This window comes from Leptopilina boulardi, unplaced genomic scaffold (genome assembly GCF_019393585.1).
Source record: "Leptopilina boulardi isolate dan_hultmark-lab unplaced genomic scaffold, ZJU_Lbou_2.1 LbouV2_199, whole genome shotgun sequence".
NCBI lineage: Eukaryota > Metazoa > Arthropoda > Insecta > Hymenoptera > Figitidae > Leptopilina > Leptopilina boulardi.
Window position 1 is genome coordinate 101,453 of NW_026137750.1, and position 24,326 is coordinate 125,778.

The following is a 24,326-nucleotide window of genomic DNA, read 5'->3' on the forward strand; positions in this document are numbered from 1 at the left end:
TAGGTTTTGGAACTGTTGTATCCAAATCAAAATTTTGCATTAAAATTCTTTTAAATTATAAAAGATACTATAATGTTAAAATTTATGCCTTTACAGAAAATGAGATAGTTTCTTATTGTAATCAATTTAAAAGTTTCATGGCCTTAAATACTATATATAATGCAATTTTATCAATTTCTACGAAACTAAATATAAAATAATGCGTGAATTTCACATGTCACAGATCAGTAATAATATCTATAATATATATACTTTCACTTTTAGTCTTGCATAAGATCGTTAAGCAAACATCTCCAGAAACAAGAAAAATTTTTCAACAGTTTACATTTTTACTTTGCGTTGATCACTTAATAGTGTTAAAAAAATATGGACCATTGTCAGCCTTAATTATAAATAATGAGAGTTGTTATTGTGATTATGGTAATTTTATAGCATTTCTATCATATAATAATCATGTTAAGTAATAATAATTATTCGTCAATTGAGGACTACACAAAACTTAAAAGAATTTTTTTTTTTTTTAGTTGAATTTTATTCAATAGAAAATTCAATTTAACATTAATTTCCTTTAAAAAATATAATTTATATATAAAATATAATTTTATTTAACACAATTTTTAAAAATGGGAGAATTTCCAATTCACTGAAACTCTCTTTAACCGAAATTTCAACTGTTATTTGACAGAATCATAGAGAATAGAGTTTCAATAATGTTTCTGTTAGATAACAGAAATTCTTTTAAATAAAAATGATTAAAAATGAAAATTCGGTTTAATAATAAAATGTACTTTATAAAATTCTGCTAAATAGAAATTCAATAGTTTGCAATTTGAAATCAAAAAATTTTATACTTTTCTTTTACTAATTTTTTTTTCAAAGTTAACATATAATTCTAATTCATAAAAATGTGATGTTTATTAATTATAAAATATTACTTTCAGGTAATGTGTTTATTGACACAAAATAATAAAGTTTCAGCAGGATTAATTTGGAATTTAATTCATGACTTGGTACAATGGAATTTAGCTGGTATTCCAACAGTCCACGAGGTTTGTATAATTTGATTAATGATTTTAATAAATTTCTCATTTTTAGAAATTATACTAACAAAAGTCTAAAGAAATTTATTTTCTTTAGAAATCAATGTGGAATTTGGATCCAAATTTAGGAGAGGAGAGAAGAGCAAAATTTGTGAAAGAAAATGGTTATTTAGCAGAAGATTTAATTGAACGCATTGGCAAAGGAAACGTGGTTGAACCTTCTATTCGCACATTAAAGAAGAGATGATTATTATTTTTTAAATTGTTATTTTACATATTACAAAAATCTAAACTATATTTATTTTTTAAATAAATTAAATAAAAAAAAAATCGGTATCTTTATTTCGAAACATAACTAAACAATTTTAAAATTAAATTTCTTTTTTTATTTATATGAAATAAAATGAAAATAAAAGAACAAATAATACAAAATAAATAATAAAATATAAATAAATTTGAAAATAACAAAATATTTTTAAATAAATTATATATAAAAAGTAAATATAAATAAAAAAATTGTAATAATGTAATCAAAAACGTTAGTTAAAATTTTTATTTTTGTGTATTTACCACATAAAAAATTTTAGATTTTAATACAATAAAAGAGCAATTATGAAATAAATTGACAAAATTTTCCAATTTTGTAATATTTTTTACAACAAAAATTAAAAATGCAAAACTATAGATAATACAATTTTGAAAGGAAACTGTATAGTACCTAAACGCGTATATCGTCAGAACTTTCAACTGTAACTTTCACCTTTCATTTACAGTTCGTTAGTCCCCCTTTTGCTTCTGACAATATAACATTAAAATATTTCTAAAATGATGATTTTTAATAAATTTTAAAAAAATATTATTTATTGGTGTCGTAAATTTGAAAAATATCAAATTCAGTGAGTGTTTTTAAATAAAAAGGCAAAAATGTCAAAATTAATAATTGTAAGTAAACTGACATTTAAAGAATTAATTTATATATCTATAAAGAATGTTTTTTAATTTATTCGATTAAAAAATTATTTAAGTTTAAATTTGTAATGTCAATTTTTAGAGTAAAAAATATAAATAAATTTTAAAAACATTATTATTTATTAATTATTAGATAAAATTTTCCTTGTGAATTTTAATTAAATTCTTTACTTTTAACAAAAAAGAATCTATTATCTAGAAAATTTGAGATTTTTTTCGATTTGTAATATTAATTTCTAAGAGAAACAAATTTTAAGTTTTAGATTAATTTTTTCTTACTTTTCTTAGAAATTAAAAAAAAATTAATTAACAAATTTGTTATAATCATTTTTAAAATTTGAAAAAAGTGAAAAAAAATGTGGGTTTTTTTTATTAAAAAAAAAATCATTTTTAGTGGACTGCCGGAATTGTGTTGATATTTTTGACAATAGTTTTCCAGACGTCAGCATTGATTGGAAAACCACAAGCTCCAAATTTCCAATATTTTGAAAGGTAGGAATTTTATTAATAAAATTATACAAATTATAAAATATAATATATGTTAATATAAACATTTTTAAAATAATACTTAAAATTTGAAAATAAATCTATCTTCCTTTCTTTTAAGGAAAAATCCTATAGAAACAGTAATACTATTTTTTTACGAAAGAGATAAAAAGTAATTTTTCTGAAAAAAAATGTGTGTAAATGAAAAAATGTTGTAGAAATAGTAATCATATTTTTTTGCGAGAGGGATAAAAAGTAATTTTTCATTAAAAAAAAAAAAAAATGTGGATATCAATAACACTTTCAAGACGAATAAATTTTTGTTTTTTTAAATTTATTTCAGACCGCGATACAGATATCCATATTATGACGAAAATGGAAGAGGCCGCTTGCTCTATGGATATGGTGGATCAGATTTATATCAATATAAGAGTTATAGTGCTCTTGAGGGTATTCACTGATCAGAAGATTTGTTTTTAGCAATAATTTTTTTTTTCTCCTTCAAATTGGCATTTTTTCTCTATATTCATTACCATTGAGCGCTTTCTTTATTTTATTCAATTTACTAAAAATTCTTCCTGTACTTTTGCAGTATTTAAAATTCTAATAAACAGTACATGAATTCTTATATTTGATCAAAGAGATTTTATTATTTTTACTAACATAACTATTTTTTTGTATATGTATTTGTATAAATAACGTAGCTCAATTTAATAATAATTATTATTATATATTATTTGCAATTTGTATAACAATTCCAAGGGGAAAATATGTTATGTGTGTTTATTAAAATTGTGTACTAGATATTTAATTAGTCGCGAAATATTTTAACAATATTATTTTATCGTCAAATGCATTAACGTAATAACAAAAAAAAAAAAAGTTTACAGCTGCCTTCTTTCATTCCAGAAGAGATCGCTTGTAAAATACTACACAAAGAATCTAAAAAAGCCCTTTTGTTGTTTGTATTATATAAAAAAAAATAATTAAATTTTTTATTGATAATTTTCAATTGTGTTTTATTTTAAACTGAAAAATTTGTTTAATTATTGCAATTGAACATGAAAAAAGCGAACTTATTTGTAATTTTTTTTCTCAGCGGTGTTTTAATTAATTAACTTGAAAAATTTTCTTTCATACGTAATTAATTACACATAATATGAGATTCTAAGGAAAATTTTTGTAATATTTTAAAAATGTTCTTGAAATATTTAAAAATAGTTTCATTTATTGAAAACAAAATTTTTTTTTCTCAAAATCTCAAATACCCTTAAGATAAACTAAAATTTAAATAAAATTTCTATATATATGATATGATTCATTCTTAATTTATTTAAATATATATGAAATAAATTAAAATCTTTGTACAAAATATATAATTGAGCAATAAATGTTTAAAAATTTTTGTAAAATGAAACATTTGCGACATCTTCTGGATTAGCATTAATTATTGAAAATCTCATTTTGTTCATTGAGATTCACATAATATTACAGTTTCACAGCATTCAAAAAGATCGAATATACTCAGTTATTTATTGAATAAAAGCACCAATTTTTATTTTAGCAAATAAAAAATATCAATATATACAGTGTTGGGCAAATAATTTTTTTTATTGTTTTAATAAAATTCGATCTTAATAATACTTTTATAATTTTTAATCATTATTTTATTAAAATTGACTTTCAATTCCTTTAATTATTAAATTTTACATATATCTATATAATTCAATACATTTGTAAATAAGTGCCAAAAAAATTATTTAACACTCTTTATAATAAAATTTTATAACAGAATACAAATATGAGCAATATGTATATAAATATTGAAGATAATTTTAACTTTAAATAATAAATAAATATAGAAATTTTGATTTTCTTGATTTATAGTAGTTTTTTTTCTATTTAACTTATAAATATAACTATAATTAAGAAAAATTAATTTTCAATTATTACAAAAATATATATATATATTCAATTTAATGTGCGCTTATGTAAAGTGAAAAAAAATTTATCCTATATTTTATTATTAATAACAGAGTGTGACTAAAAGAAATTCTACTAAATTGCCCAACAAAAATTGTTTTAATAAAATAAAAATTAAATTTTCTATTTAAAAAATAAAATGGTAGATAAAAATAACGAGTAACAAATAAAAATTATCTATTAATTAAAACAATTTCTAAATAATAATAAATATATAAAGGACAGTATATGGGAATAAAAAGCAATAAAATAATTTTTTTTTTAAATGTACCTAAAATTTTGCCCAACACTGTACTTCCAACAGTAATAATTCGATCAATTGATAAGAGATAAAAATCGTCAAAATTTCTCTGTACATGAGTGAAATTATTTGATTTCCATATATATATTTTTTTTTAATAAATCAAATGCACTAACTTGTTTAAAATTATCACGTCGTACACGCAAATGCACGTTTTCATGACTATCACAATATAAATATATTATAGTGTAAAATGTAAAACATTTGGTCATCATAGGAGATGGTAGCAATTCTATGAAAATAGACAAAAATTAATACTCTAATAAACTGTACACGAAAAAATTACATATTGTAGTGAAATAAAATAAAGTTTAATTTAATTAAACTTATTAATTGTATTATTTTTAGAATTTAATAGTAAAGAATTAAAATTTATTAAATTGTAAAATGATTAAAAATTTTTGTGTACAATTTTTTTTCTTATATAAAATTTATTGTATTGTGAAAAATTTTATTTTATAATAAATTAACAAATTTATTATTTAAAATAGTAAGTAGAGTTTTCTGATGTTTAATTTAACAGAGTAGAGTTAAAAATTTATTAAAAAAAAAAAAAAACAAAATAATTTATGTAAAATTTTACAATGTAGAATTAAACAAATTTTTTTAAATTACTTTATTTACTTCTAATGTATAGAATTTAGAATAATACTCGTCTAAATGTAAAATTTTTTCCCTATAAAATTAATTGTAATAGAATTTTTTTCTATATAGAATCGCTATCACCTCTCATCATATTAAATATATAAACAAAAAAAAATGACACTATTGAAAAATACAAGCACAGTGCAATAGTTTAACAAATCAAATGCAATTGGGACAAAATATGGTCCGTGCACGTCACAGTGTTAAAAACTACTCTATTCAAGAGAGAAAATGTTCGAAAAATGCCTCTCTTTGTCTCTCTTTTCATAAATGACAAGAAGTGAATTGATTATTTTTTTATATATATAGGAAAGTTATGAAAATAGTGCAAAATTCGTATTATTATATATATATATAAATCAGTTGTTTGTTTCTTTTTTCGTTGCTTGAGAACGATTCTGGAATGTGATTCTGAGTTTTGAACACGAGAAAATGAGAGTTAAAGAATGTTATTGGTATTTTTTTTCGAAATACTGATAGCGCTCCCCGTCTTGTAGTCTTTTCACTGTACGCGAATTTTGACTTGTTCGGTTTTGGAGCGTTTTAAATGTCATACAAAATCCATGCCAAACTTACTATATTGCTTTGCTCCACTGCGACGTCGACTAACTTGTCGCTCGAAGAATTTCTTTATCTCACTGATAATAAAAACGCTCGACGTCAATGACACCAAAAATACAATATCTGTAAACATTCAAATTGTCCATTTTTATAAAAATCGAATTTTGATTAATTTAAATAAAAAAACATTCAATTTTTACGGTTTTTTTTATGATAATGAAATATGTATATTCAATTAAATACCTTTCGACGTCAAAGCTTCTGTTTGAAATACTCTTTGAAGAGGTGGAAAATAAATAACTAACAATTGTCCTACCACTGATAGAGTCACGGCTACCAGAAACATTTTGTTACTAAAGAAGCCAATTGTAAATACTGACTTGGTCTGAAAAATATAAAAAAAAAAATTAAAATAGCTCTTATTTTCATCCTAATAGAGGTGAATTTAAATTATTCGTCTTACCTGAGAACGACAACTTAAGGCATTAAACATGTCAAAAAATACAAAACATGTAAATGTCATAGTTGTATCACGAGCCGTAATTCCTCCCGATGTCATCTAAAAATTAAAAACAAAAACATTTTTATTAAATTTTTTTCTAAATTATTTTTCTTTTTAAACACTTTTTTTGTCTATTTAAAATATTTTTTGTTTCTTCGATAAAGAAAAAAATTATTTAGAAATATTTTATTTTACCTCTCTATTATAAACCCAAAGAGTACCAATAATTATAATTGTGGCCGATAATAAAACATTGACAACAAGACTTTTTGTGATCATTGGCTCTTTCACGTTACGAGGTTTCTGATTTAAAACATCTTTATCAACTGGTTCTACACCGAGACTAAAAAAAAATATATACAACAAATTTTATTAATGAAAAAAAGAGATTAAATTATATATATTTAAATTAATTCGACAACTTAGAAAACTAAATTACCTCTGTGCTGGTGGACCATCCATAATAATATTAATCCAAAGAATTTGCATTGCATTCAAAGGATTTGGAATACTCATTAGAGTCGCGAGTGCAATTAACGATAATGCCGCTATACTTGTACTAAGTTGAAATCTCACGAAATTTCGAATATTGTAAAAAATTCCCTTTCCTTCCTCGATAGCGCCACTATAATAAAAATTAATTTTTATTTATTTATTAAAGAAAATAACTAGTTATATAAAATTTATAAAAAAAATATTTAAACTCACATAATTGTTTGAAAATCGTCATCAACGAGAATCATGTCAGCCGCTTCTTTACAAACGTCTGTTCCATTTTTGCCCATGGCAATTCCAACATCAGCTTTTTTCAAAGCAACTCCATCATTTACACCATCGCCCGTCATGCCAACGATATTTCCTCCTTTTTGCAAAGCCTTAACAATACACAATTTATGTTTTGGAGTGACACGATAAAACACACTGACATTGTCGATCACTTCCTCTAATTGACGTTCTGATATGGCATCAATTTCATTGCCCGACATAACTTTTTTATGCAATGTATCTAAACCAATCATATTTGCTGCAAAAAGAAGAGAAAGAAAATTTTAATTACTTTTATATTTTCAATTTTAATAATTTTTCTTTTTTTCAATTAATAATTTATATAATAATAATAATAATAATAATAATAATAATAATAATAAAAACAATCTAGAGTATAAAACTGAATTTTTGAAGTACAAAATTTTCTTAATGTGTTTTTCATATTCACAAATCAAAAATAAATAGAAGAAAAAAGGAAATAAATTAAAATAGAATAAATAGAGTATAGATAGAAATAAATAGAATAAAAGCAAATAAGAAAATAATAATATTTTAAATAAAATGAAAGTATGGAAAAAAGTAAAATAATTAAAAACAAAATTTACCTATGGCACAAGCTGTTTCTTTAGCATCTCCAGTAACCATTTTCACTGTAACTCCACTATTCATTAAAGTTGTAATTGCTTCACGAACATGTGGTCTTGGTGGATCACAAATACCAACCATACCCACATAAACAAGATCCTGAAGTGAAGATCCACGAGCCAATCCAATCACTGCAAAAAAAAAATTTATTTGTATTTTTAAGCCTGTATACCTATCTAAATTAATATTTTATTTAAAAAAAAAGTAACTATTATTATTATCGTAATAATTACCTCTTAAACCTTGCTGTCCGATTTCATAAGCCTCGGCAAGTAGTTCCTGATCTTTTTTTTGATTTAGCGGATACAATTGTCCATTTGCTGAGTATTTTGTGCACTGCGGTAGAATTTTCTCCAAGGCTCCCTTTACAAAGAAAACTTCTTGTCTGTTCTAAAAAAAAAAAATTATCAATTTTGTTCATTATTTTTTAAATTCTCAATATAAAATAAATAGGAAAAAATTTAAATAAAATAAATAGAAAAACGTAAATAAAAAGAAATAGGAAAAAAGTTAATAAATAAAAATTGAAAAAATAGAAAGCAAACAAAAATTAGTAATAAAAATATTATTATCGAATAAATTAGAAACTATATTTACTTCTCCATATTTAGGAGAACATTTAACAGCCATCATCTTTTGTTCCGACGAAAATGGATATTCCTGAAGGCGAAGAAATTTCTCAGCTACTCCATACATTCCATGTTTCATAGCAACAGATAATATTGCTCCTTCAGTTGGTTGACCGAGTAAAGTATCATTTTGAATAACAGCATTGTTACAAACACATCCAACCTAAAAGTCATTTAAAAAAAAAAAAAAAAAGGATTTATTTAATGAGTTTGTTATTCAAATTTAAATTTTTATTTCTTTTAAAAAGAAATTTGTTTACCTCAAGCATATTATTTATAGCAGTTCGTGCTAATTCGGCATTGTCACATTTTCGTAATCGTAATTCTCCCACATTATTGTAGCCAGTTCCACTAACATCAGCAACATAGCCTTCCGATGTAATGAGTATTGTAACAGTCATTTCATTTTTTGTCAAAGTTCCAGTTTTATCAGAACAAATGACATTCACGCATCCTGCATTTAAAATATAAAAAAAAAAACACAAATAAATTATAAATTGCATAGGTATTTCATGAAATAATTTTTTATAATATTGATATAATATTTTCATTACTATCATCGTTATCATTATCATTTTCTCAATTAATTGGTAATCAATTTCAAGATAAGTAATTCGATATGATAAATTTAAAATTCTTCTTTGATAACAATCATCTTATGAAAAATACAGACACTTAACTTTCAAATTAATAAAGTAAACATTATACATTCAAAGTAAATTGCATGATAATTACAAAAACAAAAAATTGTTTTACAATAATATTTTTATTGTCGTCAAAAATTTTCAACAAAATTAATTTTAAAATTACGAAGCTGAAGTACGCAACGTTTATATAAACGATTTTTAAAGAAATAATTTTTTAAAATGAAAAATTTCTTTAATTTTTTGCCTAAAAAATATTTCTTGTAGTTTTCATTAGTCAACAAATTATAAAAAAATATTTTTTAGGCAAAAAATTATAGAATTTTTCATTTTAAAAAATTATTTCTTTAAAAATCGTTTATATAAACGTTGCGTACTTCAGCTTCATTTAAAATTAAAAATTCACAACTTACCTAGAGCTTCGACAGTGGGTAATTTTTTAACGATTGCTTTTCTTTTTGCCATTCGCATTACACCAAGAGCAAGAGTAACAGTTACGACAATTGGTAGACCCTCGGGAATAGCAGCAACCGCCAAACTAACACTTATAGTAAACATTTCAAGAAGTGCTTTTCCTTGTACCCATCCCAATATCATAATAATGCCAATAATAAAAAATGAATAAAATGAAAGTTGAGCTCCCAAAATATCCATACTTTTTTGTAATGGTGTCTTTGGTGCATCTTCGGCTTGCATCATTTTAAAAACTCCGCCAAATTCACTTTTTTCACCTGTATTTACGACAATTCCCTAAAATAATAAATTATTTCAATTTTTTTTATTTCAATATTCCTAATGAAAAAAATAATAATAAATTTTTATATCAATCTTTTTACAATTAATAAAATTAATCAGTTTCTTACTTTTCCATGACCACATCGCACAAGAGTTCCCATAAATGCAATATTTCCTTTCGAAGAATGTTCATCAGCCTTAAGCAATGGAGCCGTTGATTTTTGAGCAGGCTCTGTTTCTCCAGTAAAACTACTTTCATCAATAGCTAAATCTATTGATTCAAATAAACGAACATCAGCTGGGACTTTGTCGCCAATATTCAAATAAATAACATCGCCAGGAACTAAATTCCGCGCTAAAAATGTTTCCAGACGACTCTCCCTTAGGCTAAAAGGAAAAATATTTTCATTTATTATTTGTAAAAATGAATATTCAAATTTCATAATAAAAATAAAATTATTTATATCTGAAATAAAAACATTTCTTCTATAAATTTTTATTACGAATGATATAGAAAAGAAAATAATTAAAAAAATTTGTTAAATATCAAATTTTATTGACAAGTAAAATGTAATTAATTTAAAAATTAATTTAAAATAAATTTTAATACTTTATTTTAATAATAATAGATAAAAATTTAGAGAATGAAAATAAAATTTAAGACACATAATTTGTTTAAAAATATTTAAAAATAATTACCAGTGACATGTTGGAGGCACAAGTTTACTTAATTCTTCTAGAGATTTCTCTGAACGATATTCTTGCACAAATGCAACAGTTACTACTATGATTATGGCCTAGAAACAATTAATAACATATACATATAGACTGTGATTTATGATTTTTAAATCAATTAACTTACCACTGTTATGCTGACAGCATCATCAAATTGCCTCATACAAACACTAACAACCGCAGAACCCAATAATAATAAAATAAGTGGATTTTTAAACTGAAAAAAAGAAAGAAAAACAATTCAGTCATTATTTGCCTTGAAAAATATTCAAAAATAAGGAAACATTCAAGAAATATAAAAAAAAACTAAGGAAATATTTATTTAATTAAATTTGTAAAACAAATTATTTTTACACTTTAATAATAAGTAATATAATTTTGTCAAAATTATGAAAATTTTTATCAAAAATTCAATTTACAATATTTGATAATTACAAATTAATAATAATTTCAAATATTAAAAACTTTTTGCAGGAAATTTGGTTCACAATATTGTCATAATTCTCTCAGTGTTATAAATTTATATTCTACAATTATGATAATAAAAATTTTGTTTATTACCTGCTCAACATATTTTTTCCACGTTGGCTCCTCTTCTTTTAGACATAATTCATTGAAACCAGCTAGTTGTTTTCTTTGATCGGCCTCTTGCCACCAAAGTCCTGTTCTCGAATCAACATGTAATCGAGCAGCAACTTCTTCAGCACCAAGACTCGCTGCTTCGGCTGTTGTCAGCCACATAATCTCTTCCCCAAGGGGTTCTTCACTTTTCTGCAGAGAAAACAAAAAAAAAAACAAACAAAACATTCTTATCATAAATTTGTTAATCATACAATAAATTTATACAAATATTTATTATATTATTCACGCACAGGAGACATTGTTTCTCCAAAAATTTTTATATTTTATGCACTTCCTGACGAATGCATGATACAATCTGCACGTATAAGCAGTTATCGACGAGAATAATTGTTACTTATAAACGAAGAACATTAAAAGAAGGTCGTAAATCTACAGTTTAAAGCACATTTAACAAGGCCGTGAGTTTATATAGCGAATACTATATAGAAGATCGAATCAAATCAACAAAGTTCTTACTATACGGGAATGTCAAGAGGAGGATTGTTTTTTGCTACATACAATAAAGTATGAGATTTAACTGCAACACTCGTCTCGTATGCATTATTATTTCATACATATAGGTATATATATATGTATATTTAATTTCTTTCACAAAACAATCTTTATTATTGAAAAACTCTAAACAATGTATACGAAACAATGTGGACACGAATGACAGATATTCAATTACGTGTATGAAACTGTATGAAACCTACATGACAATTCTTTATAAATATATAATTACATATATATATATATACACACATACTGTATACATGTGTTTAAAATCCCTCTTCAGAATTTCAGTCCGTAATTTTTGTTTAATTTTCGAAATATTTTATTTATTTAAAAATATTGGGACGCATGATTTGCACCCAAAATCCATTACATTAAATTGTCAAAGCATCGAGATTTATTACATTGACTCTCCAATACATGGATTCTTCAAAACGTCGACTGACCAAAACATCGACTTGTAAAATTATCGACTCCTCAAAACATCGAATTTCCAACTGGTCGAATTTCAAAATGATCCATTTTTTGCAACGTCGATTCTTCAATGCATACATTTACCATCACATATCCTTATTAAAACATCGAATTGTTAATTCATTGAATTTCCAAAACATGGAATTTTCATAGCTTTGAATTACCAAAGCATCGACTTGTTATAACGTCGATTTGTCAAAAAATGAATTTTTTAATGCATCGATTTACAAAAACACTGATATTAGAAAACGTCGACTCGCAAAAGCATCGACTTTTGTTTACATTGAATTTTTAATACAGCGATTCTCCAAATTATCGACTAACCAAATCATCCATTTGTCAAAATATAGATTTGCTAAAACATTACATTTGCAATACATCAATTTAGCAAAACACTTATTTTCTAAAACTTTGACTCGCCAAAGCACTGACTTTTTAATACATTACCTCGTCAAAAGAACGAATTTTCAAATCATCGATTTTCTAATGCACTAACCTGCAAAAGCATCAAATTTCCAATACCTCGACTTCCGAGTACATCGATTTTTTAAAACATTAACCTGTCATAACATCAACTTTCCAATACATCTACTCGTCAATGCATCGAATTGTCAAAGCATAGAATTTTTAATACATAGATATGAAAAAGCATAGACACTTTTTTGCATTGAATATCCATTACATCGAACTTTTTTTTCACTAGGGTTTACTCTCTATGTTGTTAGTAGGTAAGGTAGATTAAGATTGTGCGGGAAATTTTAAATTAATATAATATTTAATTATATTTATTAATAAATGTTTTTTATAACATTTAGTTATTAAATATATTTCATAAAAAATAAGGAGAAATTATTAAAAGAGAATAATTTTAAAAAAGAAAGGCAATTTGTCAATGGAATACAATTCTAAATATATTTATTTCAGTTTTAGTACATTAAACTGGTAAAGTAGAGACATCTATGAGAAACATATAAAACAATAATTTGTATATATTATTAAATCAATAAAAATATCATTTTCTTGTTAATATTGAGAGATTTTATATTACCAAAAAAAACAGAAAACAATGAAATTTACAATATTTAATAACTAAATGTTATAAAAAACATTTATTAATAAACATAATTAAATATTATATTAATTTAAAATTTCCCGCACAATCTTAATCTACCTTACCTACTAACAACATAGAGAGTAAACCCTAGTGAAAAAAAAAGTTCGATGTAATGGATATTCAATGCAAAAAAGTGTCTATGCTTTTTCATATCTATGTATTAAAAATTCTATGCTTTGACAAGTCGATGCATTGACGAGTAGATGTATTGGAAAGTTGATGTTATGACAGGTTAATGTTTTAAAAAATCGATGTACTCGGAAGTCGAGGTATTGGAAATTTGATGCTTTTGCAGGTTAGTGCATTAGAAAATCGATGATTTGAAAATTCGTTCTTTTGACGAGGTAATCTATTAAAAAGTCAGTGCTTTGGCGAGTCAAAGTTTTAGAAAATAAGTGTTTTGCTAAATTGATGTATTGCAAATGTAATGTTTTAGCAAATCTATAGTTTGACAAATGGATGATTTGGTTAGTCGATAATTTGGAGAATCTCTGTATTAAAAATTCAATGTAAACAAAAGTCGATGCTTTTGCGAGTCGACGTTTTCTAATATCAGTGTTTTTGTAAATCGATGCATTAAAAAATTCATTTTTTGACAAATCGACGTTATAACAAGTCGATGCTTTGGTAATTCAAAGCTATGAAAATTCCATGTTTTGGAAATTCAATGAATTAACAATTCGATGTTTTAATAAGGATATGTGATGGTAAATGTATGCATTGAAGAATCGACGTTGCAAAAAATGGATCATTTTGAAATTCGACCAGTTGGAAATTCGATGTTTTGAGGAGTCGATAATTTTACAAGTCGATGTTTTGGTCAGTCGACGTTTTGAAGAATCCATGTATTGGAGAGTCAATGTAATAAATCTCGATGCTTTGACAATTTAATGTAATGGATTTTGGGTGCAAATCATGCGTCCCAAAATATTTTAAACTAGTATAAAAATCAATAAAAATTTCTCACAATGGAAAATTTAATTTGAAAATTATAAACAAAAAAATTTCTCTTAAATTTAAAATAATAAATTTGAAATTGGCGCCTTGCTGAGAAGGTTAAGGAAAGTTAGGTTAGTTATACGTATTACAAAATTCGCGAATATCAAAAAAAAAAAAATTATAATTTGCATATATGAAAAAATTATACAAAAAAGAATAGCAGTTACATACATTTATCATTAGAAACACTTTTCAAAATATATTTTGCTATTTTTTTCATAGAAAAAAAAAATTCGAACATAACCATCAAATTGTCAAAAATTCCCGATATAACATAAGGGACATTATTTAACACATATATAAATAATGTCTATTTATTCGGGAAGAAACATAATTTAATAAATAGATCTTTTGCTATTAAATATATTAATTATATTAAATTAATAAAAAACAATTGAAATAACATACCAGAAGCCAATACTGTTGTGGTGTCACTTATTTCTGTATGCACTCTTGGGGGAAAAACTTTTTGACTCTTGTCTTTATCAGTTGGAACAGTAATTTTTCCAGTTTTTCTGAAATTTTTACGCATGCACACTGATGTTGACATGTTTAGTTTTCGAATGTTTTAAATTATAATTTTAAACACGGACTCATTAAATATTTAATTAGTTGTATATAATGAAAGTTGTAAATTTCGAGTTCTTTTAAAATAAAGGTTGGTTATGGTTTAATAATATGCTATATGGCAATGGAACAAATAACAGAAAATTCAGTGAAAAAAGTGTGTCCTTCTGAGGAGGATTTAAGTATTGTTTTAAATGATATTCGCTGTGAGGGATGTCATATGCATTTCAAAAATATTGCCCGTTATCGTATGCATAATTTAAAAGTTCATAAAGATAAAAATTACAAATTAAAAGCAAGTGAAGAAAATGAAAAAAATGTTCAATATCATTGTCCTATTAATAATTGTATTTATGCTATTAATTGTAATAGATTTTTCACACAAAAAAGATATTTAAAGCAGGTGAGAATTTTGAATTTTCGTAATCTATTTGTTTTTACTCAATTATTGATAAACAGAATTTTTTGTTGACTCATTTTTGTTTTTGTATTTGCATGTTTATAATTTTTTGTGTTGCAAAATTTTTATTATTTTTTAACAAATTTTTTATTGATAATATTTAAATTTTACAAAATGTTTACAGCACTACTTAAAAATTCATGCTGAGAGAAAGTATCCTTGTATTTTGTGTCCTAAGAGTTTTTCAACTGAAGCTGCAAAAGAGGCACATGTTAAAGTTTGTGGAATACGTTTTGAATGTAAAGTTTGCGAAAAATTTTACAATTCCTATGAAGCACTTCTTACTCATGCTAAACGTAATTCACACGAAGTCGATCAAAAATACAAGAAAAATAGGTAAAATCTTTTTTATTAAAATTATTATTTTTGTCCTCTTTGCTTATTTTTCTTTCAATTTCAAAAACATTTAAAAGAAATAAGTATAGATATTTTCAGGACTCTTGTCCCGTATGATTTGATATTACAAAACTTTTTGTAAATTTGTTAAAAATTTTAAAGATAATTAATTCAGTCAAATAATTGAAATCACATTGCAAAAATTGAATAAAAATTTTTTTTTAATATCTTCAAAATATTATTTAATCAAATAATTGATATTGTTTTCAAATATTATCTTCAATATTTAAAGATAATTTCAATTCGTTGATTTTAAATTTAAAAATTTAATAAAAATTAAAAATATTGACTTTTTTCATTTGTATTATTTTTTAATGTAAATTAATTAATTAACAATTTTTCATAGGCCATCAAAAAAAAAGAACAAAACAGAAATCACTTCAGTTTGTAATCCTCAATTACGAAGTAAACAATTGACAAATTCAACTATAGTTGTTCAAAAAGAAAATGGTAAAATGGTAACCAAAGGTATTTTAATAGCAGTCACAATAATTCCCAAACTCACACAAAATATTGCCGTTCAAACTGATACAATAAATGAATTAGATGAAAAACAAAAAAGTGAAATAACACAGGAAACCCAAACAAATGAAATACAAAGAAGAGAAACATTTCAAAATTCCAAAGAAACACAAACAACATCAAATACAATGAAGAAAATAATTAAAATTTCATCTCAAATTAAAAAACATGACAAACTTAAAGTGAAATCGACCGGTGTAATTATTAAAAAAGACGTAAGATTAACTGATGACAATCTTTTTCCCAGTAGTCCTCTACCGCTACGTCATGATGTTGCTCTTCCAGAATTATGGGAAGATAAAAGTACATCGGGTACACAAACTAGTCCTGAAAAAAGTCCATTTGCCCATTTAAATGATACATTTTGCGAGGATAATGCAAATATTGTCAATGAATATTCATTTTCAGAGACAAATAAAATTACACAAGTTGATTCAATTCTCGCTGAGGATTTTACTGATAGATTCAGTAGTATTGAAACACAAACAGAACAGGCATATTGTCAATCATTATTCGATTCAGATTCATTGTCACGAACATTTAGTAATGAGACACAAACAACGGAAAGCTTTAATATTGAACCACTTCAACTTTATAATAATTCGTGTACGCAAACTTGTGATGAAATTTTACCATCTGATTTGGGTTTATCGAATATTCAAACGCAAACAGCTTGGTCACATTTTGTTGATACGACAGTGTCGACAGAAACACAAACGAGAAATTTTACCTGTGAATCAAGTGGCTGTGATGATTCAAATCATGATTGTCGATCTTGGTTGAGTATTCAAACGAATCATATGGAAACTCAGACTGATATACTTTCAATGTTAGAAGAATTGGATTAATACAAATTATTTATTTTTTTTAAATTTTATTATTAAAATCATTAAACTTTGATTTTCCAATTTATTTTAATCTATTTTGCATAATTTTAATCTCCCCTTAGTCAACGTTTTTTGCTCAAATATATGTGATTTTTATAAAATATTTATTTATGTATAGACAATAGATAAAATAAAGATTAATTAATTTTCGTTTAATTTTCCACTACTAAATACTGCGCATCATAAAAAAAAATAGTTAAATTAATTCTTGAAACTTGAATCAAAAAGTTTTTTTTTTGTTATTAAAAGACACTTTAAATTAGTTAAAAATTATGTAAACAATTTTCTAAAATCTAAAATATAAGTAAAAAAAAAATTACTCTGAATATGTATTGAATTTTATTTTTTTATTTAAATTTTATTAAACTAAAAAATAAAATTCGAAGAAAAATTATCAAATAAAAATGTGAAATATATAATTGAAGATTTGTCACGAGTGTCGATTAAACAGTGTATAAAGTATAATTTACAAATTTTAATATATTAAAATTAAGTATAAAGTTTAAATGTACATAATTTATGGTGTGTAATTTTTTGTAAAATTAAAGATTCATGTACCTAATTATTATTTTTTTTTTTTCATTGAAATAAATGATAAATAAGTTTTAAATATATAAATATTTTTCCATGACAAAGTACAAAGTGTGTTTATCTCCATTATTATTAATTAAAAATTTATTTAAATATATTGACAGCAATCGCATTTATTTACCAATTTTTATTGATCACAGAGTTATGCTACTAATACAAAACACTTACACTGTCAACTGTATGTGAATATAAATAATCAAATCTTAAATTTATATTATATATAAATGACCGAAACTTTTTCTTTCATTTTTTTTTTAAATTTAATTTTCAATTTATGTTTTTCATATATATTTATATTGTATATCGAAATATTCACTGAATTTATTTCATCAATTTTATTGATGAATTATTATTATTAAAACAAAAAAAATTTGCAAAATTTCGTTTCACTTTTAATATTATTGGAAACTTGAAATACATACATACATACATACATACATACATACATACATATATATATATATAGAATATATAGAAATTTAAATAGAGATATACAAAAATTATTTGTGATAATATTCTTGAAAGATTAATTTTCACATCATTCTCCAGAAAGATTTCATATTTCTCATAAATGTCAATAACCGAATTTGAAATTAAATATTTTGTTTTAAATATAATCGGTATTAAAAAATTGCCTACGATTTTATACAAGTGCAAGAAACAATTCTATGTTAATATGTACAAAAAAAATATTGTTAAAAATAAAATTATTAAAATAGATTTCAATTTGTTTCGATGATCTTTTTCTTTAAAGAATGATCATAGATTATTACAATGATGGAATAAAAAGATTTTAAAATCAAATAAAAGAAACTAGGTTGTCACAATTTTTTTTTGTCATACGCAACTTAAATTAGATTTCTTTTTACAACGCTGGTCCAGTTGCGTTGTCGTCATCAGAATCTGGCAAGAAATCTTTGGTTCTATCCTCTATCCTATTAACATTTTCTAATGCCGATGCTAATACTCTTAAATTTCCAACACCGGACATCAGTTGTCTGAAATAGATTTATTTTTGATAAAAATTTTTTTTTTTTATTTTCGTTTTCTATTAATTTTATAATTATAGGACAAATTTCCTAAAAAATTAAATTTATTTTATTAATCTCATAAATAATATAGTTAAATTTATTTTTAATTACAAATTTAGTAAAAAAAATTGAGTAAACTAAAAATAATTTAATCAAAAATAGTATTTAGTGGGTAGTTTACAAATTAATTGATAGTTGAATTTTTCCAATTAAAAATGTTTTTAAATAAACCAAAAAATTTAAAAACCTTAGAGAAACTTCTGCTGTAGAGGCTGCAGTACGTAATTCACTAGCCAATCGTTTTATTCTTCCATCAGCACAAGAACTATTACAATTACTACATCCACCTTCAATGGCTGCTCGTAATTCTCGATTTTCTGCACGCAGCAGTGAAATTTCATTCTAAAACAATTAATGTATTATCTATATTGAACTAAAAAATATTAATAAAATTTTTTAAAAATATACATAGTAGAAAGTTGCAAAATTTTTAATATTCACACAGAAATTTAAAAAAAAAATATTTAACGTTTTTTTTTTTTTTTGTTTCAATTATCATCTAAATTAAACTCTTTTGAATAAGTAATAATAACAAACTTTGTTAAAAAATAATTATTATTTTTACATAAACTCATTCATTGTGAAAAAAAGAAGAAAAATCATAATTTTAGATGATTTAAAAAAAAGAATAATAATCCCTGTAATATTCTATAAATAATAAAAAAAAATGTATCAATTATTTGTAAAAAGAGAAAAGTCGTAAAATATACGTACAGTCAAATCTACGATTTCTTTCTTTACAACTACTAACATACTCTCTGCAAGAACTGCTCGCTTCTGTAAGAGAAAAAAAAATGAATTCTGTTATATTATTAAAATTCATCAGTAACGGTTTTTTCATTCTTTTTTTAAAATGAAGTAGTAAAATGTAATAAAAGAAGAAAATTTACATATAATGTACTTACTGTACTGCGTTTTAAATTATCTTCCACTTTTTCCATAGCCTTTTCAAGATTCACTGTCTCTTCATGATCTTCTTGTCTTCTTGACAGTAATTGGTTTTCCAACACTTTTATTCTGTAAATAAATTATATTAATATTTTTAGAATAAAAATTTGAATTCAATTCAATATAAATGATCTTTTTTTTTTTAAAATACCTCGATGCCCTTTCACTAGCTTGTCTTCGTGCAATTTCTAATTCACGATTTAATCTCTCATTTTCCAAAGTTAACTGAAACAAAAAAAGCAATTAAATAAATTTTTATATTATTTTCTAAGTTTATTTCTAAATTTCACCTAGATACTTTATTTTCTTAATAATAGTAATAATAATAATAATAAAAATTCAAATAATTTAAAATTCTGTTGAATGAGAAATCTGATAAATTAAGAATCGATTAAATTAGAATTCTTTTAAGTAAAAAGTTGGGTAAAAAGAAATTTTAAGTAATGAATTTTATGGGATATTTAAGCGCTTCAATGTTTGTACTTTATTTAAATTACAATAAAAATTTATATAGAATATTATTAAAATAAAATAAAAAAGTTTAAATTCAATTTATTGAGAAAACAAATAATGATAAATACCCTGAGTTCTGTAGAATCATTTGCATACGAATCAAGCCTATCGTTAGAAACTGCACCAGTATTTCGAATGGGACCATCGTTTAAAAAGTCTGGTAACGATTTAACAATATTTGAAACTCCATTAGATTGACCATTCACAAGAACATCATTCGATTCATCTGGTGGTATTTGTAGATCAAGTGGAAAATCTAAAATTTAATGATTAAATTATTATTCATAATCTCATTAAAATTAACTTCAATTTTTTTTTATAAATTTTTAAAAATTTTGAAAGTAAATTTTAATTAATTAATTTTAATTTTTTTTTAATTTTATAATTTTTCCAATTTCCAAACTCTTACTTCTGGAATCAGATCCACTGGCATTTTCACTGCTATTAAAATTTGGCAAATCCAAAGGATCTGGATGTAAAGAATTTGTTGAAATATTATTTCTACTTCTTCTCTCTAAATTATCGGCAAGATCGAAGGAAAAATTTTTCTCTCCACAATCATTAATGTGCTTTTTTATATCATTTGAATGACGATGATTTTGTCGCCTCTCCATACTGTTTAATGCAAAATCAGGTAAATTATCCACATCAGTAGCGGGTGATGTAATTCTATCGTGATCCACATAACATTGTTCAATTACTAAATGATCTTGAACAAAATCGGGTAATTCAGTGGGATTGCACGGATAAAGTCCAGCTTCTCTCTCGTGGCCAACAGAATTATTATTCGATGAATGAACTGTATATACTTTTGGTCTTGCACCAGCATATTGATAATTTGTTTGTGAATCATTTTTTAAAAAATGTTTAAAACTAAAAGGATTCTCTTCACGTCGTGTGCCATCGGAACCTAAATGAAGAAGAAGAATTCTATTTTTATTTCTAGATTTAAAAAATTGTCATTTATTTGCAAAATTCAAATGTTTTTTTTTTTATAAAAATAGAATATTTTCTAATTATGAATCAATTAATAACCTGATGGTCGATTTGTCTCGGCAAAATTACTGTTCGATCTTCGTCCCCTACGATTGGATTTACGTTTATCACTTTCGACATGTCCGGAGTCGACCTGAGCCTCATCAGAGGACGAATGTGATAAATCAAACATCACTGCTTATTATTATGCAAAAATAAATAATTGATTTCTCCAAACTTGAGACACTTACAATATATAATACATCAAATGTCAAAATGTGAATATATGTTGGATCAAAGATTTATTTAAAAATAGAAAATTGTAATTATGTTTTCACTGAATTTTATTTAGAAAATCAAATGTTTAAATTCAACATAAAAACGTGTAACGGTATTTCTAGATGGAATTTTTTGCATTTTTTATTCGAGAAAATTAAATGACGTTGATTGACATTAAGATGATAAATATATATCTCTCGTCTTCTCTTCTTTTTCTTATCAAAACGTCAAATGCTGAAATTTTTCACTTTTTTTCTATATAGTTTACATTTTAACTTTTAGTGAATATAATTTAATTAAAACTATTTTTGAAAAATTTCTTACGTCATTTATTAATAATAAAATTGGTACGATACACACATTTTATAAATAAAAGTATATAATAAATACGTATGTCACAAATTTTAGGTTATGTTCACTTTTTTTGTTGGGGGGAGCGGGGCTCTGAATTCATGTTGTGAAGCTAGGAGCATTATGATAAATAGTACTGCCACCAATAAATACAAATTTTCTAACTTATTTTTTTTCAAAATTTATATTTACTATATAAAGAATAAATTTCTTTAAAAGAAAACATTGAAAGTTATTTCATAAAGTAATTATTGTTACTCAATTATATAAAAGTCAAATTGAAATTATAGAGAGAATTATATAATATATTTTGAAAAATGGACTTAAATGGTAGCACTGTCCAGATGTGTCACGTGATTATTACGCGAAAATTTGAATTTAAAAAAATTGGAGCAGCTTTTATTTTTTTTCTATATTCCTTCAGAATTATTAGTTTGTTTTATTAAAGAGTAGGTATAAATAAAATGAACAAAAATTTAAATAAAATTCTTATATTTTACAGACATTGAATAAGAATTGAAATAAAATTAAATTATTCCAGCACAAAAAAAAGATTAAATATGAAATTTTTTTTAATTAACTACTAATATCTAATTAAATGAGTATTATATTGATAAATTATTTATTAGTTTGATATTAATTTTTTTGTTTATTTTCATTTTTAGTTAATTTTTAACTTAAGAAAAAAAGCAGAAGAAAATTAAATAATATTTTTCATCCCTAAATTCACACCATTAAAACGTCAAACGTCAAAGTGAATAAATTAACTAGAACCTGATAAATGCAATTATTTAATTTAAAAAACTATTTTAGTGTTAATATAAAAATATAAACTATTTTTTTTACAGAAAACAATTAAAGTAAATTGTGTTAAATTAAAAAAAAATTTAATTAAATATAAATAATAAATTTTTCTCACACACAAATTGAAAAACTTCTGTTTTACTTTTACATGGTGTTTTCGAACATGCAAAGAGATTTCGAAAGAAGGTATAATTTATTTATGTTATTTAATAATTTTAAACAATTTATATCGTATATATGTATATTTTGTTAAAAAAATATTTTCAACTTTAAAAATAAAAAAGGTTTTTATTTAAAAAAAAAAAAAAAATTTATTTTCAATATACATTTTAATTTATAGAAGAGTATACTCAATGTTCTTTATCGATAAAAAATGACAATTTCTCACCTATATTACATGAATGCTCTCATCTTTTTGAAGTGGGTGATAATAAAAATATTAAAAACATTACGAAATCAAAATTAATAAAATCTAAAGTGATACAAAAAACCTCAGTTCCACGTAAAAAAACAAAAAATATTAGACGTAAAAAAGGCATAAAAAATTCCAAAAAACGATTGACATATAATAAAAAAACAAAATCAAAAATTTATAAAACAGGTATGTTTAAAATTTTTTTTCCACTGTAAAAAAAAAAATATCTATAGTTTAATTAATTATTTTTTTAATAAATAATTAAGAATTTAAAAAATGAAAATAAAAATTATTAATTAATTATTAATATGTTTGAATTAAAAAATTATTTAACTACATTTTAAACAATTTGTTTAATTAAATTTCAATTTTAAAATATTATTTCACTATTATATACCATAAGAAAAATGAGGGGAAAAGTGAGAATTTTTTTTAAAAGAATTTTCCAAAAAATTTTTAAGATACGGCTCTATTAAAATCATCGGAAGGCACGTTACGCGTGCACAAAGTTTATGGCGATGGCAACTGTATGTTTAGGGCAATGAGTTTCATTTTATGGGATACTGAAAATAATCATAAACAACTGCGTACAGTGGTTTGTATATTATTTAAATTAAATCAAATATTTAATTAAACATAGAGAATTTCCTATAAATTTTTTATTCAATTATTATTTTTTCGAATAATTTTTTTCTCAAATATAATATTATTTAAAAAACAAAAACCAATCATTGAAACCAATTACAAGGTGGTAGAACACATTCATCAAAATTGGAATGAATATGGACCATTTGTCATTGCGGAATGGAATATTTCAAGTAGACAGGATTATTTCGATTATATGATTGCTGATGGAACATTTGCTTCTGAATTGGAATGTACAGTATTGACAAAATTATATCGAATGAATTTATCAATTTATCGTGAAATCGTTGGTGGGGGAATTTTGAAAATAATTTTTCACAATCGACTGAATCGAAATTATTCAACAGCACGACTTCTTTTTAGTGGAGAGTCCGATGTTGGTCATTATGATGTTCTTATTTTATTATCTGATGATTGAATGCATATTTATATTTTAATAATTGAAAATAAATGTAGACTTCATATGTCTTTTTTACGTCTAACATGAATTTTCTTTTAATTATATTTAATATTAT

General features: G+C 23.7%; 6 protein-coding genes across 9 annotated transcripts; 4 read left to right on the top strand and 2 right to left on the bottom strand.

The window, feature by feature from the left end:
* Window positions 1–108: 108 nt before the first annotated feature.
* LOC127278212 (uncharacterized) lies at window positions 109–1,364 on the top strand. The gene is made up of 3 exons (XM_051299812.1): window positions 109–420; window positions 942–1,049; window positions 1,138–1,364. The coding sequence occupies exons 1-3, from the start codon at window positions 397–399 to the stop codon at window positions 1,285–1,287; spliced, it is 282 nt and encodes a 93-aa protein (XP_051155769.1). The 5' UTR covers window positions 109–396; the 3' UTR covers window positions 1,288–1,364.
* Window positions 1,365–1,781: 417 nt separating this feature from the next.
* On the top strand, window positions 1,782–3,507 carry LOC127278213 (uncharacterized). Its single transcript, XM_051299813.1, has 3 exons — window positions 1,782–1,982; window positions 2,404–2,501; window positions 2,839–3,507. Exons 1-3 carry the CDS (start codon window positions 1,965–1,967, stop codon window positions 2,954–2,956), a joined length of 234 nt encoding a protein of 77 aa, XP_051155770.1. The 5' UTR covers window positions 1,782–1,964; the 3' UTR covers window positions 2,957–3,507.
* A 295-nt stretch (window positions 3,508–3,802) lies between these two features.
* LOC127278210 (calcium-transporting ATPase type 2C member 1) lies at window positions 3,803–14,898 on the bottom strand. 4 transcript variants are annotated; one of them, XM_051299810.1, is made up of 16 exons: window positions 14,776–14,898; window positions 11,205–11,414; window positions 10,771–10,860; window positions 10,608–10,705; window positions 10,037–10,295; window positions 9,587–9,923; window positions 8,790–8,983; window positions 8,498–8,692; window positions 8,134–8,290; window positions 7,861–8,031; window positions 7,196–7,511; window positions 6,927–7,112; window positions 6,683–6,830; window positions 6,449–6,544; window positions 6,229–6,370; window positions 3,803–6,108 (listed from the first exon to the last, which is right to left on the bottom strand). In XM_051299810.1, exons 2-16 carry the CDS (start codon window positions 11,382–11,384, stop codon window positions 5,975–5,977), a joined length of 2,703 nt encoding a protein of 900 aa, XP_051155767.1. In that variant the 5' UTR covers window positions 11,385–11,414; window positions 14,776–14,898; the 3' UTR covers window positions 3,803–5,974. The 4 variants fall into 4 exon arrangements, with proteins under 4 accessions (XP_051155767.1, XP_051155763.1, XP_051155765.1 ...); XM_051299806.1 differs by lacking the exon at window positions 14,776–14,898 and adding an exon at window positions 12,751–12,848; XM_051299808.1 differs by lacking the exon at window positions 14,776–14,898 and adding an exon at window positions 12,034–12,054.
* Window positions 14,899–15,049: 151 nt separating this feature from the next.
* Window positions 15,050–17,355, top strand: LOC127278211 (uncharacterized). Its single transcript, XM_051299811.1, has 3 exons — window positions 15,050–15,337; window positions 15,519–15,730; window positions 16,137–17,355. The coding sequence occupies exons 1-3, from the start codon at window positions 15,053–15,055 to the stop codon at window positions 17,158–17,160; spliced, it is 1,521 nt and encodes a 506-aa protein (XP_051155768.1). The 5' UTR covers window positions 15,050–15,052; the 3' UTR covers window positions 17,161–17,355.
* Window positions 17,356–17,800: 445 nt separating this feature from the next.
* On the bottom strand, window positions 17,801–22,015 carry LOC127278214 (uncharacterized). The gene is made up of 8 exons (XM_051299814.1): window positions 21,378–22,015; window positions 20,752–21,252; window positions 20,411–20,598; window positions 19,981–20,054; window positions 19,787–19,898; window positions 19,596–19,658; window positions 19,069–19,223; window positions 17,801–18,788 (listed from the first exon to the last, which is right to left on the bottom strand). The coding sequence occupies exons 1-8, from the start codon at window positions 21,508–21,510 to the stop codon at window positions 18,656–18,658; spliced, it is 1,359 nt and encodes a 452-aa protein (XP_051155771.1). The 5' UTR covers window positions 21,511–22,015; the 3' UTR covers window positions 17,801–18,655.
* Window positions 22,016–22,701: 686 nt separating this feature from the next.
* Window positions 22,702–24,293, top strand: LOC127278189 (uncharacterized). Its single transcript, XM_051299777.1, has 4 exons — window positions 22,702–22,937; window positions 23,092–23,352; window positions 23,628–23,761; window positions 23,915–24,293. Exons 3-4 carry the CDS (start codon window positions 23,696–23,698, stop codon window positions 24,227–24,229), a joined length of 381 nt encoding a protein of 126 aa, XP_051155734.1. The 5' UTR covers window positions 22,702–22,937; window positions 23,092–23,352; window positions 23,628–23,695; the 3' UTR covers window positions 24,230–24,293.
* Window positions 24,294–24,326: the final 33 nt, after the last annotated feature.